General features: G+C 41.0%; 1 protein-coding gene across 1 annotated transcript in view; it reads left to right on the forward strand.

Moving 5' to 3' along the window:
- The first annotated feature begins 94 nt into the window (after nucleotides 1-94).
- The window catches only part of LOC139319848 (tyrosine 3-monooxygenase-like), a 30423-nt gene continuing 14773 nt past the window's right edge, over nucleotides 95-15744 (forward strand). Inside the window, exons 1-8 of the mRNA XM_070947897.1 lie at nucleotides 95-220; nucleotides 1339-1513; nucleotides 2077-2165; nucleotides 3615-3682; nucleotides 5137-5187; nucleotides 8128-8273; nucleotides 11558-11693; nucleotides 14866-14935. Coding sequence (XP_070803998.1) covers nucleotides 95-220; nucleotides 1339-1513; nucleotides 2077-2165; nucleotides 3615-3682; nucleotides 5137-5187; nucleotides 8128-8273; nucleotides 11558-11693; nucleotides 14866-14935 — 861 coding nt within the window. The remainder of the gene's footprint in view (nucleotides 221-1338; nucleotides 1514-2076; nucleotides 2166-3614; nucleotides 3683-5136; nucleotides 5188-8127; nucleotides 8274-11557; nucleotides 11694-14865; nucleotides 14936-15744) is intronic.

Genomic DNA, 15744 nt, shown 5'->3' on the forward strand with positions numbered 1-15744 from the left:
GAGTAGATAGATCCTGTCGGGGACACCGCCGTCTCCTTCGCGAGAGATCTTGCCGGCCAGGAGCGCTTTAGGATCGCTCGCAAAGTCGAGAGAGATGGAGGCGCAGCGGTCTCGGGACCTGGCTGGGAAAAGAGAAGAGCGGAGCGCTACGGTGATCTTCACCTTCGCCCTGAGCCACGAGAAGAAAAGCAGCATCTCCAAGACACTTCGAGTTTTCGAGGTACATCTGTTGAAAGTTCTGTCTTCTCCCCACAGGTTCGCACCTTGTGTCTTCTGAAAAGCCCTTCAAGCTTGGGGTTCGGTGCTTCCCGGTTTGAAAGGAAAAAAGAAAGGGAGGGAACTTCTCCAGTCTAAGAGCCGGATGAATGGAAGTGATAGTTGGAAGGAAATAGGCTGTAGAAAGCTGACACTGCACACTTTACCTGAATTTCATAGTTCAAGATCGGCTGGATTTCCTGCTGTGTGAAATTATTAAATCAATAGATACCCAGCCCGTTTAGAAAGCAAATGATAAGGGGAAACTGCATTAATATATTTCACACGGGTATTTGGATTTATTTATTTATTTTTGCAACCATGCTGTTTGGATGTTTCATGCACATTCATTCAGTACTATTCGTGCTACTAATTTCATCAAATTCCCATCATGGGTTTCTTCCAAAAAGTTCAAGGTAGCAGAGATACTGTTTCTTCCTTCCTAGTTGTGTTATCCTAATGACAGTTCTGTGGGATGACTTTAACAGACAAACTAACTAGTCCAAGATTTCTTTGGAGCTGGATGGGAATTTAAATCTAGTGCTAGTTGTTTTAATTGTAATGGCATACCTCCTACTGCATCTCTGCCGGCTCATGACTGTTCTTGTACTCTTTCTCATGAGGTATCTGCCAGATTTAAACCCATTTTTATCTTTTACCTTATAACAGCACTCTTCAACTTAAAGGAGAAGTAGAGAACAACAACAATAATTCTATTTCTCAGGAGTAACTACTTTTTTTCCTGAACTATTGTACATCTACAGGCAAAAGATATAGCTGGCTTAAGGTTTGGTTCAAACTTTGCACACTCTGAAGCATCTTTCAAAGATAGAATTCAAAGCATAATTCAGATCTATTGGAGAGTTTTGTGGTTGTATCTTCTCTGTGTGAAAATAAATAAGAAATCTTGGGAATTGTTTATTAGGGGAGCAATTTAATATTTTTGGGGAGTGTTTGATCGGTGCCTATGTTTCGAGTATTAAAGGGAAATATTCTTAGAAGAAGAAGAAGCAGGTTTGCACTTCATTTTCTTTCACAAGCTAAAATGGTAAAAATATGTCCTCCTGTGTTGGGCTTTTATAGATGTTTGAAGCTAAAATACAACATTTTGAAAGCAGAACTGCTAGAAAGTCAAAGAACACGGATGGCAACCTTGAATTGTTTGTAAGATGTGAAGTTCAGGACTGTGAGGTTAGCAGTCTTTTAAATTCCTTGAAGGGAGTGGCAGAGGATGTGGAAGCTATCAGAGAAGAAAAAGGTATGTCACAAAAGGCTTTTACCTTCTTTCTTTCTAATATACCTCTTCAGTGTACATCAGGAATTCCTAGCTATAATTAAACCAACACGCTGAGATTTTAAAGGCCATTAGCCAGAATTTTAAAAATAATATGTGATTCAAGAGCCATGTTTTGTCTGTACAATAATTTCTCTGTAGAGGTTTAGATTCTATTTATTATTGTAGCAAAATGTCATGTTGATAAGCAGAGGTCTTTCAATTGATTACATAGGAACATTGGCATTATATCCATCAACTCCTAAACAGCTGGTAAAGTCAAGATTATTTTCATAATGATGTCATTGATCAACTTCTTTGTCTGACTGTATATCTTGAGCCTATCTACATAAATGTTGAATCTACAACTACCAGAATTTCTAGACTGTTTGGATTTGGGGCTTTGTAGGGTCAACATCTCTGAAGGTACCACGTTGAAGAAAAATTGTCTATGTGATACCACTGAACGAGTAAATTACTCTTACTACTCTCATAGAACCTCTAGATGTCACATTCTTACAATGTGCAATTGATACTTTTGTCAACAGTTCCATGGTTCCCAAAGAAAATAAGAGATCTCGACTATTGCCATCACCTGATCACCAAGTTTGACCCTGATCTGAATTTTGACCACCCGGTAAGTTAAGTTTGTGTCTTTCCAAATTATTTTGGCTTGGAGTTACCAACATCCCTATCAAATCTTGTACCAATAATAAAACAGAGACTTCTGGGTACAATATTTAACCATCCAGTTGAAGATAGTTGCTCTTTTTATTTTTCCTGACATAATTACTCTTCTTGCAACCACTGTTCAGAATATAGATTGAACACTGGATGTCCATGCTGATGTTGTGTAAAAATTAAACTAATTTTTTTTAATGAAGGGGGATTATTGTGATGGGATTATGTGGAAGAGAGATGAAACGGAAACAACATGTGCTTGTTGAAATCCAAATAGATCTATGCATATTCTAGTGAAGGCAAAATGAGAACTGGACAAGACTCGTTTAGTCCCAAATATTGACAAATTGGGTTTTGCTTGTAGCTATTGGACCAAGTGAACAAAAAATGAAAACATTGTATGGAATTTATTATTTATTAATTAGACTTCTATACCGCTTCAAAGTGCTTTACAGCCCTCTCTAAGCGGTTTACAAAGTTAGCATATAGCATATTGCATATTAACATATTGCATTAGCATATTGCCCCCAACAATCTGGATCCTCATTTTACCCATCTCGGAAGGATGGAAGGCTGAGTCAACCTTGAGCCAGTGAGATTTGATCTGCTGATCTGCTGAACTAGCAGTCAGCTGAAGTAGCTGCAGTAACTGCTCCATCTTGGCTCATAATATATATATATATGGCTCATATATGAACCATATATGGCTCATCAGAATTCTAGATGAGCCATATAGGTCAAAATTAAGGTAGAGCTTTTCCTATGTGTCAATTGTCACTTGGCTTTTTGAGAAGTCTTTGATGCTTTCTGACCTTGGTTGCTTTCTTGCAGATGTTTCATTATCCAAATTAGGTAACATAATCAGTACAAGTCACTAGTGCTAGTGATTGATGATGTTACCTAGTTTGGGGAATGAAAAATCTGCAAGAAAACAACCAACCTCAGAGAGCACCAAGGACCCCTCATTTCAACCTTCAGCTACAAATATTTAATTTAATTTAATTTAATTTAATTTATCGCAATTCTATGCCGCCCAACTCCTGAGGGCCTCTGGAGTCCCTCCAGAGTCCCTTCTCTTTTACTTGGTTCTTTCTTCCCCTTTTATAGCAAGGACTACAACAAACTCCCAATTTTATGTGAGTTTAGTTTTACACGCTGCCTCCATGTTAAAGTTGAAAGGCAGGGCAAACCCATTCACACAAAGCAAGTCAGTAAATCACTTATCATGTCTCTGTTTCTCGCCTTTTTAAGGGCACCATAAAAACTCTGAAATCTCTTGTCCCGATGTTCAACTAACATTTCAGATTTTAAAAAATTCTCTTCTCGTTGTCACAATTAAATCCAAGCATGAAGCTTTGGAATGGAATTGTTTGGACTTTGGAAAGCAGCATTTTTCTTCTTCTAGGGTTATGCTGATCCAGAATATAGGAAAAGGAGAGCTTTTATTGCTGACCTGGCATTTAACCATAGACAGTAAGTGCATCAAATTAATAACTGAACAAAACATAAATTGATTTATGTAATCTAAGTACCTTCATCAACAGAGGGATAGAATCAAGATCACGTGAAGTGTTAATAACACTTTATAATGCCTTGGTAAGGCCACACTTGGAATGCTGCATTCAATTTAGGTCACCATGATGTAAAAAAGATGTGGAGACTCTAGAAAGAGTGCAGAGAAGATGATTAGGGGACTGGAAAATATGAAGAACGGTTGCAGGAACTGGGTATGTCTAGTTTAATGAAAAGAAGGGTTAGGGGAGACATGAAAGCAGTGTTCCAATATCTCAGGGGCTTCCACAAAGAAGAGGGAGTCAAGCTATTCTCCAAAGCACCTGAGGGTAGGATAAGAAGTGATGGGTGGAAACTTAATCAAGGAGAGAAGCAACTTAGAACTAAGGAGAAATTTCCTGACAGTTAGAACAATTTATCAGTGGAACGACTTGCATCCAGAAGTTGTAAATGCTCCAACACTGGAAGTTTTTAAGAAGATGTTGAATAACCATTTGTCTGAAGTGGGGTAGGGTTTCCTGCCTAGGCAGGGGGTTGGACTAGAAGACCTCCAACTCTGTTATTCTATTTCTATTTCTAAATGTTTAAGGTACTCAAAATAGGACATGGTGCCACACATTTTCGGAGTGCAGCCCTGATATGTCATCCAAAGCCTGATGTGGCCCTCAAGCCAAGAGTTGTGCAGTTCTGCCTTATAATTTGAGCAATGGGTTGCTTCATTAAAGATCTGTGACTTCCTACTTGTTCAGCCTCCCTTGACAAAATACCTTAAGAAAAACCCACAAGAACTAGTATTTGTGAGAGGTTGTGGGGAGACCAAGAGATAAATGCAAGAAAACACATACATCAAAAAATGTGTGTGGGAATCATTGGGGGAATCAGATGACAGCTTATCTCACAAATGTCAACTCAGTCCAAGGGCAGAAAAATCTAGGAAAATGCATTTGAACATATTCAGAGACTCTGCCTTAATTAGCTCCTATAAATGAGGCTAGGAAAATCCTAGTGTAATTTCCAGGTTCCTGTATTTACCCCAGCTTAGCATGAAAGATAGCCTACTGAAATCTGCTTTCTTAATTTTGCCTGGCTGTGTGAAGCTTGACATTATGGATCATATAAATGAAATATGAAAAGCTCAAAAATGGAATCTGTTTAGCAATAGCAATAGCACTTATCTACTGCTTTATAGTGCTTTACGTCTCTCCCTAAGTGGTTTACAGAGTTAGCATATTGCCCCCAATAATTTGGCTCCTCATTTTACCCACCTTGGAAGGATGGAAGGATGAGTCCACCTTGAGCTTGTTGGGATTTGAACTGCCAAATTGCAAGCAGCTGGCAGTCAGCAGAAGTAGCCTGCAGTACTGCACTCTAACCACTGCACCACGAGGCTCTTTTGATTCTCTTTGCCTTTCCAGGGGTGACCCTTTGCCAAGAGTTGAGTACACTGCTGAAGAGACTGCTACTTGGTGAGTGTATGACTTGAACCTACAGGGATTGTTGCCCATAGGAGTTGATAGTGCCACTGTCTTCCCCATCTTGCAATTTTCATGTTCATGTACAGTACGGGTAGTCTTCAACTTATAATTGGTTGTTTAGCAACCGTTCAAAGCTGCAATGGGCATGAAAAAAGCGTTCCAGAAAACTGACTTTTAACTGATCCTTGCACTTATGACCATCAGAGCATCTTCACAGTCATATGATCAAAATCTGGGTGCTTGGCAACCAGCACGTATTATGATGGTTGCAGCATCCTGGGGTCATGAGTTCCCCATTTGCAATCTTGCCAATTGGCTTCCAACAAGCAAAGTCAATGGGGGAAGCTGGATTCGCTTAACAACTGTGACAAAAAGTCATAAAATCAGGTGTGACTCATTTAACAACTGCCTTGCTTAACAGTGGATATTCTGATCCCACTTCTGGTTGTAAATTGAGGACTACCTGTAATAGTATTTAATCTCATTTAGCTCTGCTTGTACTGCAGTTTTGATAAATAGTGACTTATGGAACTTTTGTGTACTACAGTATCTTAAAAATAAAAAAAAAATACATGTCTTTGCCTATCTGTCCTTAAAAAAGAAGAACAGTCATATTACTTAAGGAAACGAACTGACTTGTCTATATTTATTTTATTTTAAATGTTCAGCTGTTCACACGGCCGAATTCTCCAGACTGTTACCTTTCCAATGTGCTAGAAATGCAACTTGAAATACCCTCACTTACTGGGGATGACAAAAGTCACAGTACATTGGATCTAGACAGCAGCAAAGTAGGAAAAGCTATGGTCTAAAAGTGCCAGTATAATGTTCCATTTCAAACTGGAGATATGCAACTGGTTTGTGATAGTGGCGAATATATGTAGCTCGAGTTGTAGGATGAAGATGGAGGTTCAGCCTCCGAGCTTGTGAATTGGTTTCCAAATGTTTTGGTACCAGGTTAGGTAACATCTTCAGCGGAGTTTAGGGGATGTCAGTGTCGGTGTTATTCTGCTTGGAAGAAAAAAAAAAACCCTCAGAATTGAAATCAACCACACAGCCAACCAGAAATAACACCGACCCTCAATCAACCCACACAACGACCCCAACCAGCACTTCACCTCCCAATGACCCTTGCCTGATGTGACCTCTCCATCGTAAGACCCATCACAAGACTCTCACTGATGATGCATACCTGAACCATCACAAAACCTACCACAAGACCCTCACTTGACACACCCACACCTGATCCAACACAAGACCCATCACAAGACCCTGACCTGAGGTGACCCTCGCCCAGTGGTGAGTTGCCCCCCAGTTCAGACTGGTTCTATATAACCGGTAGTAAAACCGGTGGGAGGCTCCGCCCACTGACCCTGATGTCATCAGAAGCGATCTGCACATGCACAGAAGCAAGGCATGCATGCTTGCTTTGCTTGCGTGCACGCACAATCCCATTGCAAACCGGTAGTAAAGATAAGTACTGTAGAACCCACCCCTGCCCTCTCCTGATATGACCTTACCATCACAAGACCTACTGACCACACAAAGCCCTTATAAGCAGAAGAACACTGACACTGACATCCCCTAAATTTTGCTGAAGATGTTACCTAGTCTGGTAAAGAAACATTTGGAAACCAACCCACAAGCTTGGAGAACAAACCTCCACCCTCATATGCAACTGGTTCTATTCAGAGTCTGCATTTGATTTAGACTAAATTCTTCACACTAATGGAGAAGTCCAGAACACCAACCAAAAATCCTTTCATTTCGTTTGCAGGTAATTAGAATAAAATATATCTGCTATTATTCCTGTCCATTCTTACATTTAATAATGTCCTATTCTATCATATGAAAACATTGCATCTCCACCAACAATGAGGGGGAAAGACAGTAGAATATAAATGGAGAGCACACCCCACTCCTTACTAGCACTGATGATATTAGTGATGATATTTGGGTAATGAAATGTCTTCAAGAAAACAGGCAAGCTCAGAGAGCACCAAGGTCCCCTCATAAAACATTACAGTAAGAATCTTTGGAGCAGAAGCATCCATGAGGAAGGAAGGATCAAAACAAGAAAATGGTGATCAGGGTAGTACATTTATAGACTCAGTGGACACAAAATACAGACTTTGTTTATACTACTGTGACCGCCATCTTGCCTTTTCCGACAACTCTTGTATGGATGTTGCTTGTTTGGAGTGCTGCCACAAGACTTTTGAACACCTTAGATACAGTGGTGGGCTGCTGCCAGTTCTGACCGGTTCAGGCGAACCGGTAGTTCCAACAATCAGCTGGCCCCGCCCAGCCGCCCCTGCCCTATCCTGTTCTATATTTCCTTTTTTCTGGCTCAGTGATTCGCGCGGCACAGCTGATTTCCGCGCCTCCGCTGTTCTACTTACCGGGGCTGCCTAAGAAGCTGAACTTCAAATTGCTGTATTTTGAATGCTGTGTGTAAGGGCATTAGGCACACGCTCACATGAAACCTGCATGCACGCACATACAAAACCTGCATGCATGCACAAAGCACGCGGTCACAGAACCGTTTGTTCAATCGGCTGCAGCCTGCCACTGCTTAGATAGTACGACTCTGATTTGTATTTTTATTTTTTTTTATTTGATTTATATGCCGCCCTTCTCCGGAGACTCAGGGCGGCTTACAATGTGCTCAGCAATAGCCTTCATCCTTTTGTATATTTATACAAAGTCAGCTTATTGCCCCCGCAACTGGGTCCTCAATTTACCTACCTTAGAAAGGATGGAAGGCTGAGTCAACCTTGAGCCTTGGCGAGATTCGAACCTGCAGTAATTGCAGGCAGCTGGTCTTAATAACCAGCTTAATAACAGGGTGCCTTAGACCACTGTACTACCAAGGCTCTTTTTTTTTCTTTTATGTGAACTTTTTTGCTAGTTAACAATTATTATTTGTAGGAAAGAAATTTACCAGAAGCTGAGTGACCTCTACCCCACCCATGCCTGTAAGCAATACCTGGAAGCCTTTCGTCAACTAAAAAAATACTGTGGCTACCAAGCGGACTGTATCCCTCAACTCCAAGATGTCTCTGCTTTTCTAAAAGGTTAGAGCAATTGTAGGACTGCTGGTGTAGAAGCAAACTTCAAGGAGCCTCCAGGCCAAGCAATGTGGCATGGCCAGGGGTGAAATGTAAAATGTGTTACTACCGGTTCTGTGGGCGTAGCTTGGTGGTGGTGGGGTAATGTGATTGGGTGGGCGTGGCCAACTTTTTTGTTTTTTTAAACTTTTCAAAGCATTTTTTTCTAATGCTTTGAAAAGCCTCTGGCGATCAGGCAACTCAGCTGGGATCGTCAGAGAAGCATTTTAAAAAATGCTTTGAAAAGCCTCTCTGACGATGAAGCAACTCAGCTGGGATTGTCAGAGACTTTTCAAAGCATTTTTTTTACCACCTCTTCGGCCAAGAGATTGCAGAAAAAAATGCTTTAAAAAGCCTCTGAGGATCCCAGCTGAGCCGTGCGATCATCAGAGGGTTTTTTTTTTTACTTTTAAAAGCATTTTTTCGTGGGAAGAGGTTGTAGAAAAAATGCTTTGAAAAGTAAAAAAAAAAGCCTCTGATGATCGTGTGACTCAGCTGAGCATGGTGGGGGGGGGCACAGGGATTTTTGCTACCGGTTCTCCGAACCACCCACCGCCATCGTTACCAGATCGGGCGATCCGGTCCGAACCGGGAGCATTTCACCCTTGGGCATGGCTCAGTAGTACTTCTTCCTAGCCCAATAATTAGCTTTCTACTCTGAAGGGTTTATGCAGCTGAAGAATCTTATGATTCTGGGAAGATGTCCAGTTTTTGAAATTTGCCAAAGGCCAATAAGCAGCAGAACTCCAGAGCTTCCTTTCTACCTGTTAATTTTTTTTTAAAGTTATATTGGATACCATTTCAAGCATAATATTGACCACTGGCTTTCATTTTGTTTATGGATGATAGAACACGAAGAAATCCCTACACTATTTGAGGGATGTACACCAAACAGTTATAAAAATGTAGGCAACATTTTAAGGCATTTAGATAAAGATTTATTTCATCTATTTTTTTGGCCGAGTGGGCACAGGATAGAATGAATCCTGCAAGCTGCTATCCGATGGGGCATTTCTACCATCTTTGAAGTTGTCAAGAGTGATGTAACCTATGCTTTTAAGCCTCAGAAGGAAAAAAGGCCCATAAATACTCTCCATGCATGTCTCAACTGGGTGCTGCTTCTGTCCTTATTAGCTCCCATCCATGTGCTGCAAAAGGTGCTCGCTTTAAATGTTAGAGTTGAAATCAGAGGTGGGTTTCAGCAGGTTCTGACCAGTTCTGGAGAACCAGTAGCGGAAATTTAGAGCAGTTTGAAGAACCGGTAATATCACCTCTGATTGGCCCCACCCCCATCTATTTTCTGCCTCCCAAGTCCCAGCTGATTGGGAGGAAATGTGATTTTGCAGTAACCTTCCCCTGGAGTGGGGAGGGAATGGAGATTTTATAGTATCCTTCCTTTGCCACGCCCACCAAGCCACGCCCACCAAGTCACACCCACAGAACCGGTAGTAAAATTTTTTGAAACCCATCACTGGTTGAAATGCACCATTTGTCATTCTTCCTTCTTAAACCGATCCTCTGGGATTCAGCAGGGCTTTAATTGACCTCAAAGGAAACACAAGAAGCAGATGATGATCGCAGCATTTGTGGAATCACAGGTTCCATCAAGAGACATAAACCTGATGAAATCAATTATACCGAGAATTATTATTTATTTATTTATTTGTTTATTTATTTATTATTTATTATTTATTAATGAGATTTATATGCCGCCCTATCTCCAGCCGGACTCAGGGCGGCTCACAACAGTAAAAAACATCTAAGGAAAAAGTTAAAAAGAAATTAAATCCAAATCTCATAATTTAACAGTTAAAAGTGCAATTAAGACTAACAAGTTAAAAATTAAAACCCCATCAGTCCAGGCCAGCCAAACAAAACAGCCATGTTTTCAGGTTGCGACGGAAAGAGCGGAGGTCGGGGGCCACCCGGAGCTCCAGGGGCAGTTGATTCCAAAGGGTAGGTGCGCCCACAGAGAAAGCTCTCTCCCTGGGGGTTGCCAGCCAACACTGTCTGGCCGACAGCACCCTGAGGAGGCCGTCTCTGTGGGAACGCACCCGGCGATGGGCAGCTGTTGCTGGCTGCAGATGGCCCCTCCAAAGAAACAAGAAGCTTCTTGTTTCATGGCAACATCTCAAGGACACAGTTGATGACATTTGTTGACTTTGAGCTTATAGCCTAATGCACGGGTGTCAAACTCGATCACGTCATGTGACATATCATGACGTACCATGATGTTTTTTTGCCTTTGTGGAGTCTAGGTGGGCATGGCCTGTGTGTGACGCATCTGGCCTGTGGGCCGCCAGTTTGACAGGCCTGGCCTGATAGTTTCCCTTCTCTCCTTTAGCTTTTAGTCTAATGGTTCCCATTTAGAGAGCATTATGTTTAATGGCTGAGAACTGGCAATAAGGAGACTCACTTTGAATGTTTGGATCAGTGATAAATCAGTGGATGACTAGGTGGTTCAGCGGCTAAGACACTGAGCTTGTCAATCAGGTCAGCAGTTTGGCGGTTTGAATCCCTAGTACAGGTCTCCTGCGTGAGCAGGGGGTTGGACTAGATGACCTCCAAGGTCCCTTCCAACTCTGTTACTGTTACTATTCTTTCTTAGACCAACCGACTTCACAGGGAGTTGCCTTGAGTTCCTGAACTTTGATAAGATAATAGAAGAGGACAAAGATACCAATCCATTCAAGGAACCCAGAAAGATCTGTGGGGAGTTTTATCTAAAAGAGACCACAAATGGTTCCTCAACAGATAAGAGCCGGGTAAAAGGATCAGTGTCTTCAAGGATAGTTTCCAGCTGGGCTTCTGGCTCCAAGACTGTGGGAACAACTCATGCTTCATCCTTGGTATTTCTGAGCAGGAATCACCTTTCTTTTAATAGCAGAGTTCGTTTTCAGATCTTCCTCCTCCCAACTTCCATTGGGGATATCACTGTGAACTTGTTTATTTTTCTTACAATTTTGTGTGTTGCTCTGTAAAGGGCCAATACTCTGAGAAGGTTCCAAAATCATTTATCCAAGGTTCCATGATTAGATGGGAAATTACAACCCTCCAGAAGGATAGAGACCAAAAGGGAAGAATTCATTCATATGAAATGCCTGTGTGAAAGAGAGACATTTTCATGACAGGACAATGGACGTGAAAATGGAATAATAACATAACAGCAAAGCTTGGTAAATTGCATCATTCCGGAAGATATAAGTATATTTTCACCATGAATTGAACTGCAGTGTCAATTTCTCTTATAGAAAGAACGGGCTTTAGCTTGAGACCAGCTGCAGGGCTACTATCTCCACGGGATTTCCTTGCTGCCCTGGCATTTCGTGTCTTTCAGAGTACTCAGTACATAAGGCACTGGTCATCCCCCATGCATTCCCCAGAACCGTAAGTAGAAGTGAGCTGATAAATGTCCTGATTTTCTCAGTGTGTCCCTGAAGGCTGCATTTTAGACTGCTAAACCTGCTCCTTGTGCCATGCCCTGGAATTGCCAACCATGGTCCCAAAAGGTTGGGTGATTCCAGTCTGAAGAAGGCAAAACCAGCATTGCAGTGTTTCCAGAACTGGGGCACAAGGGATGTAATTCTTAAAAAGTAGTTTGGAGATTGGGGGGGGGGAAAGGTAGGAAGCATTTAAGATTCTTGCTCACTTGGCACTCACAACAGTTTTCACTGTCAGCCTCAATCATTTATGATGTGTTCACACCCAACGCTCTTTTCTGGCCACACACTCATTTCTTTTATCCACCAGTTTTGTTTTCAGCCGTATTTTATTACATTCTGCTTCTTTTCAACTTTTGACATCAGAATCCAATACCAGCATATGCACTGCCAAATTCTATCCTTTAAAAAAAAAAAGTTTGTATAAGCTTCTCTGAAATTTAAACTACACACGGGGCTTTTCATGTGTAGTCCCACCCATTCATACTTTCTACTTCTCATTCTCTTTCCTTTCTTCCAGCTGCATTCTCTGATAGGAGACCAATATGGGAAGGGACAGGTATTCTTCCTTCTTTGCTTTGGAGTTTGTTTTCTAGTTTTTCAAAGTGGAAAAGAAATCAGTATTTTTTTTACAGCCTCAGATGGTAGTCTGGGCAGCTGCCAAAGAGAAGATGGAAAGGAATAATTTGTAGTGTAAGCCTAGTCTTAAAAAAACCCCTCTTCCTAAATGTAATTTTACAAAGACACGGACTTGCATACAGGTCATAAAACTCATTCTGAATTTCTTATGAAATGTATTTTTACATCTTCTATGTACTAATGAACGGTATTGGCATTTTGGTTTGGGAGGGTCCTGAGCAATCATTGAATCTCCAAGGTCTTTTTTAGAAAAGAAAAGAAAAGAAAAGAAAAGAAAAGAAAAGAAAGGAGTAGAGTGGAGTGGAGTGGAGTGGAGTGGAGTGGAGTGGAGTGGCGTGGCGTGGCGTGGCGTGGCGTGGCGTAGCGTAGCGTAGCGTAGCGTAGCGTAGCGTAGCATAGAATAGAATAGAATAGAATAGAATAGAATAGAATAGAATAGAATAACAGAGTTGGAAGGGACCTTGGAGGTTTTCTAGTCCAACCCCCTGCTCAGGCAGAAAACCCCACACCACTTCAGGCAAATGGTTGTCCAATCTCTTCTTAAAAACTTCCAGTGTTGGAGCATTCACAATTTCTGGAAGCAAGTTGTTCCGCTGATTAATAGTTCTAAATGTCAGGAAATATTTTTTATTGGCTGCTACCCCATTACTATTACCTTTCTTTTTAACATTTTAATAGATTTTATTGAGTTTCATAATAAGATAAACATACAAAAAGAAACAAAAGTTAGAGAACTGAGAGAAAGAGAGAGAGTCAGGGAGAGAGGGAGGGAGGGAGGGAGAGGAGTGCAAAGAAAAAAAAATCAGTGGTGACTTCAAACTTTTTTCAATGCAATAAAATACAAAAAATTAATAATAATTACAACCTCAACTTTTTGCTTTACATCTCACAACATTTCAAGCCATGTCTATAATAACTAATTCATTCTAATATCAACATCTAAAATCAAAGTTCTGATGTGCCCCCCCCCCCAGTTTCAAGCAAAAATCCAGAAGTAGCTTCCAAATAGAAACAAAACTAGATAAAATGTAAAGGTTAAAAGTTTTCCCTGTCCAGTCATGTCCAACTCTAGGGGGCACTGCTCAACTCTGTTTTGGTTCTGTCCTCCCGCGAGGGAAACAGCCAGAGATGGACAAAATAACTAGTTTGCAGCATGCATGACTGGTTGTGGGATGCTAGTATAACCACAACTGTCTGAACATCAGTGTAACAACAAGCATCTGAGCCTGACTGCCTTTCTGTAGATAAGGAAGGCCTTTTTCGTTGGCCCCTTTTATTTCGGCATATAAGGAACCATGGTGTTCATGTCAGCTACAATCTCATCAGATGCACATGCTGATTACAAATTTCCCTTTATACTTGCATCAGGCAATTAATGTCAATATTGAACCCATCTCAGGCCCCCCAAACTTTACTGTGTTAGAAGGGGATCCCCATTATTTTCACCTTACATAGCCAAGTGTCTGAAGACGCTTCCATTTTCATGCAGCCAGCATGACTATACTCCTAGGCGCATGGAACGATTAAAACAATCAGTTTTGACACCTCTGCAAATTCCATCACCTTTTACTATCGACTCTTATATTGTGGGAATTAGTGTGTTTTTCCATATTTGTGCTTCTGCCCCCTTTTTTAAAAAGAAAATGTGCAACCATGGTTCCATGATCACCAACCTCCTGCCCTCCTCTTCCTCAATGCTGCCTGCCAGTGTAATATGCCAACCAGCCAGTTGAGACTGTAGCTGCGCGTGTACATATGAAGCATGTTATATAATATATATCCAAGCATTGTGGTGAGCTGAATTAATTAGTTGCTTCTCTGGGGATGTGCAACTAGCGAAGGCATTATTGTGACAAAAGATTCCATCCAGAACTCTCACTGGCCCAAAACACTGACTGATTCATTCATCTAAGTCTTATGTTAGAGAATAAGATATATTTAAAAATATCTCATAATGGAGCTGCACCTTCATCTGGCCGGCCACTGTATCCATTTCAGCATGGCTGGCTGTAGGATCATTTGGAGACCTTTCCAAATTAAAAGCTTTCATTCTGGTGTTTGGATACCTGTCCTTGAACATTTCTGATCACTTCCTCAACTGATAGATGACTGAGTATGTCATGTGTAGGCTGCAGTAGTTTTGGGCCATCTTAGGAACTGATTTACGGATGCTCCATTTGGTTTGAATTTGGATTGTATCTGCTCAATGTACTCCTTCGGTAAACTTGCGAAATAGGTGGGAAATTGACTCCTGTATAGCTTTTGAAATCCACATCCGGAGACGTCAAGGCTATGTCAAGGTTTTTCAATATAGCAGAAGAGACGGCTGAAACAGCAGCAAGTCGGTACATATATAGATCATAGGATTTCTGTAGTTTAATGGGGCAATGAAGAGTTTTCACTAAAAGTCAGGCAATGAAGAGTTTAAACTAAAGTCAGGGATACCATTATGGCAATTTTTAACCTGTTTATTTTGGCAGGGATTGTTGCCACGAACTGCTGGGCCATGTTCCCATGTTAGCTGATAAGGACTTTGCTCAGTTTTCACAGGTAATTTTGTTCTTCTTATTCTGATGGAAGGAATGCCCCTGACACGGCGATGATTCACATATTGATTGTGTTCATGGAATATACTTGTGTAATTAAATCAGTAACCCACGTTTTGAGTTCGTATAATTCTCTGAACCATTAACTAACACAGCACAACACAGCAAACAAATGAAAACAAACAACAATCATGATTAAAGTTAAAGGAATTAACTTTAGCATGCCATGCGAATATCAGAGTGGGAAGTTACCAACTCTGCAAGCATCAGTCAAAGCCTATATGTGTGTGTGTGTGTGTTTGTTTATGTGTGTGTGTGTGTGTGTGTGTGTGTGTGTGTGTGTGTGTATACTTGGAAGCTGTCTTTCTTTTCTTGGAAGCCGTCTTCCTTTTTTCCCTTTGGGATGATTTGTCTAAGCTTGGCTCTAGCACTCCATTTACATCTTCTACAAAAATTATTTCCTCCTCTGGAATTCTTATTAACATCTGCAAAAATCTTTCTTTTGTTTAACTCTGCCAGAGAGTATAGTTACTATTGAGTTAGACAAAGAAGCTTGACCTAGTATTAGACAGTGTCATATCTGACTCCGTATTTGGCAATTTAGGCTAGATAGGAGACAACCAAAATTTCTGTCTAATGCTACCTACTCAAAGCAGAATTAAGGCAAAGTTTTGCAAAGCACAGCAGAAATTGGAGGAATGCTTGGAAATTTAATAGAGGAGGTAAATTTTGCTAGGCAGCTATGTGGATTCTGAACATTCCTCATGAAACCAGAAGGGGCCAGTGTAGTTCTTAAGTGTAAACAAAAGGCTA

The sequence above is a fragment of the Pituophis catenifer genome, unplaced genomic scaffold (genome assembly GCF_029215685.1).
Source record: "Pituophis catenifer annectens isolate HBS135680 unplaced genomic scaffold, rPitCat1.0.hap2 SCAF_7, whole genome shotgun sequence".
Classification (NCBI taxonomy): Eukaryota; Metazoa; Chordata; class Lepidosauria; order Squamata; family Colubridae; genus Pituophis; species Pituophis catenifer.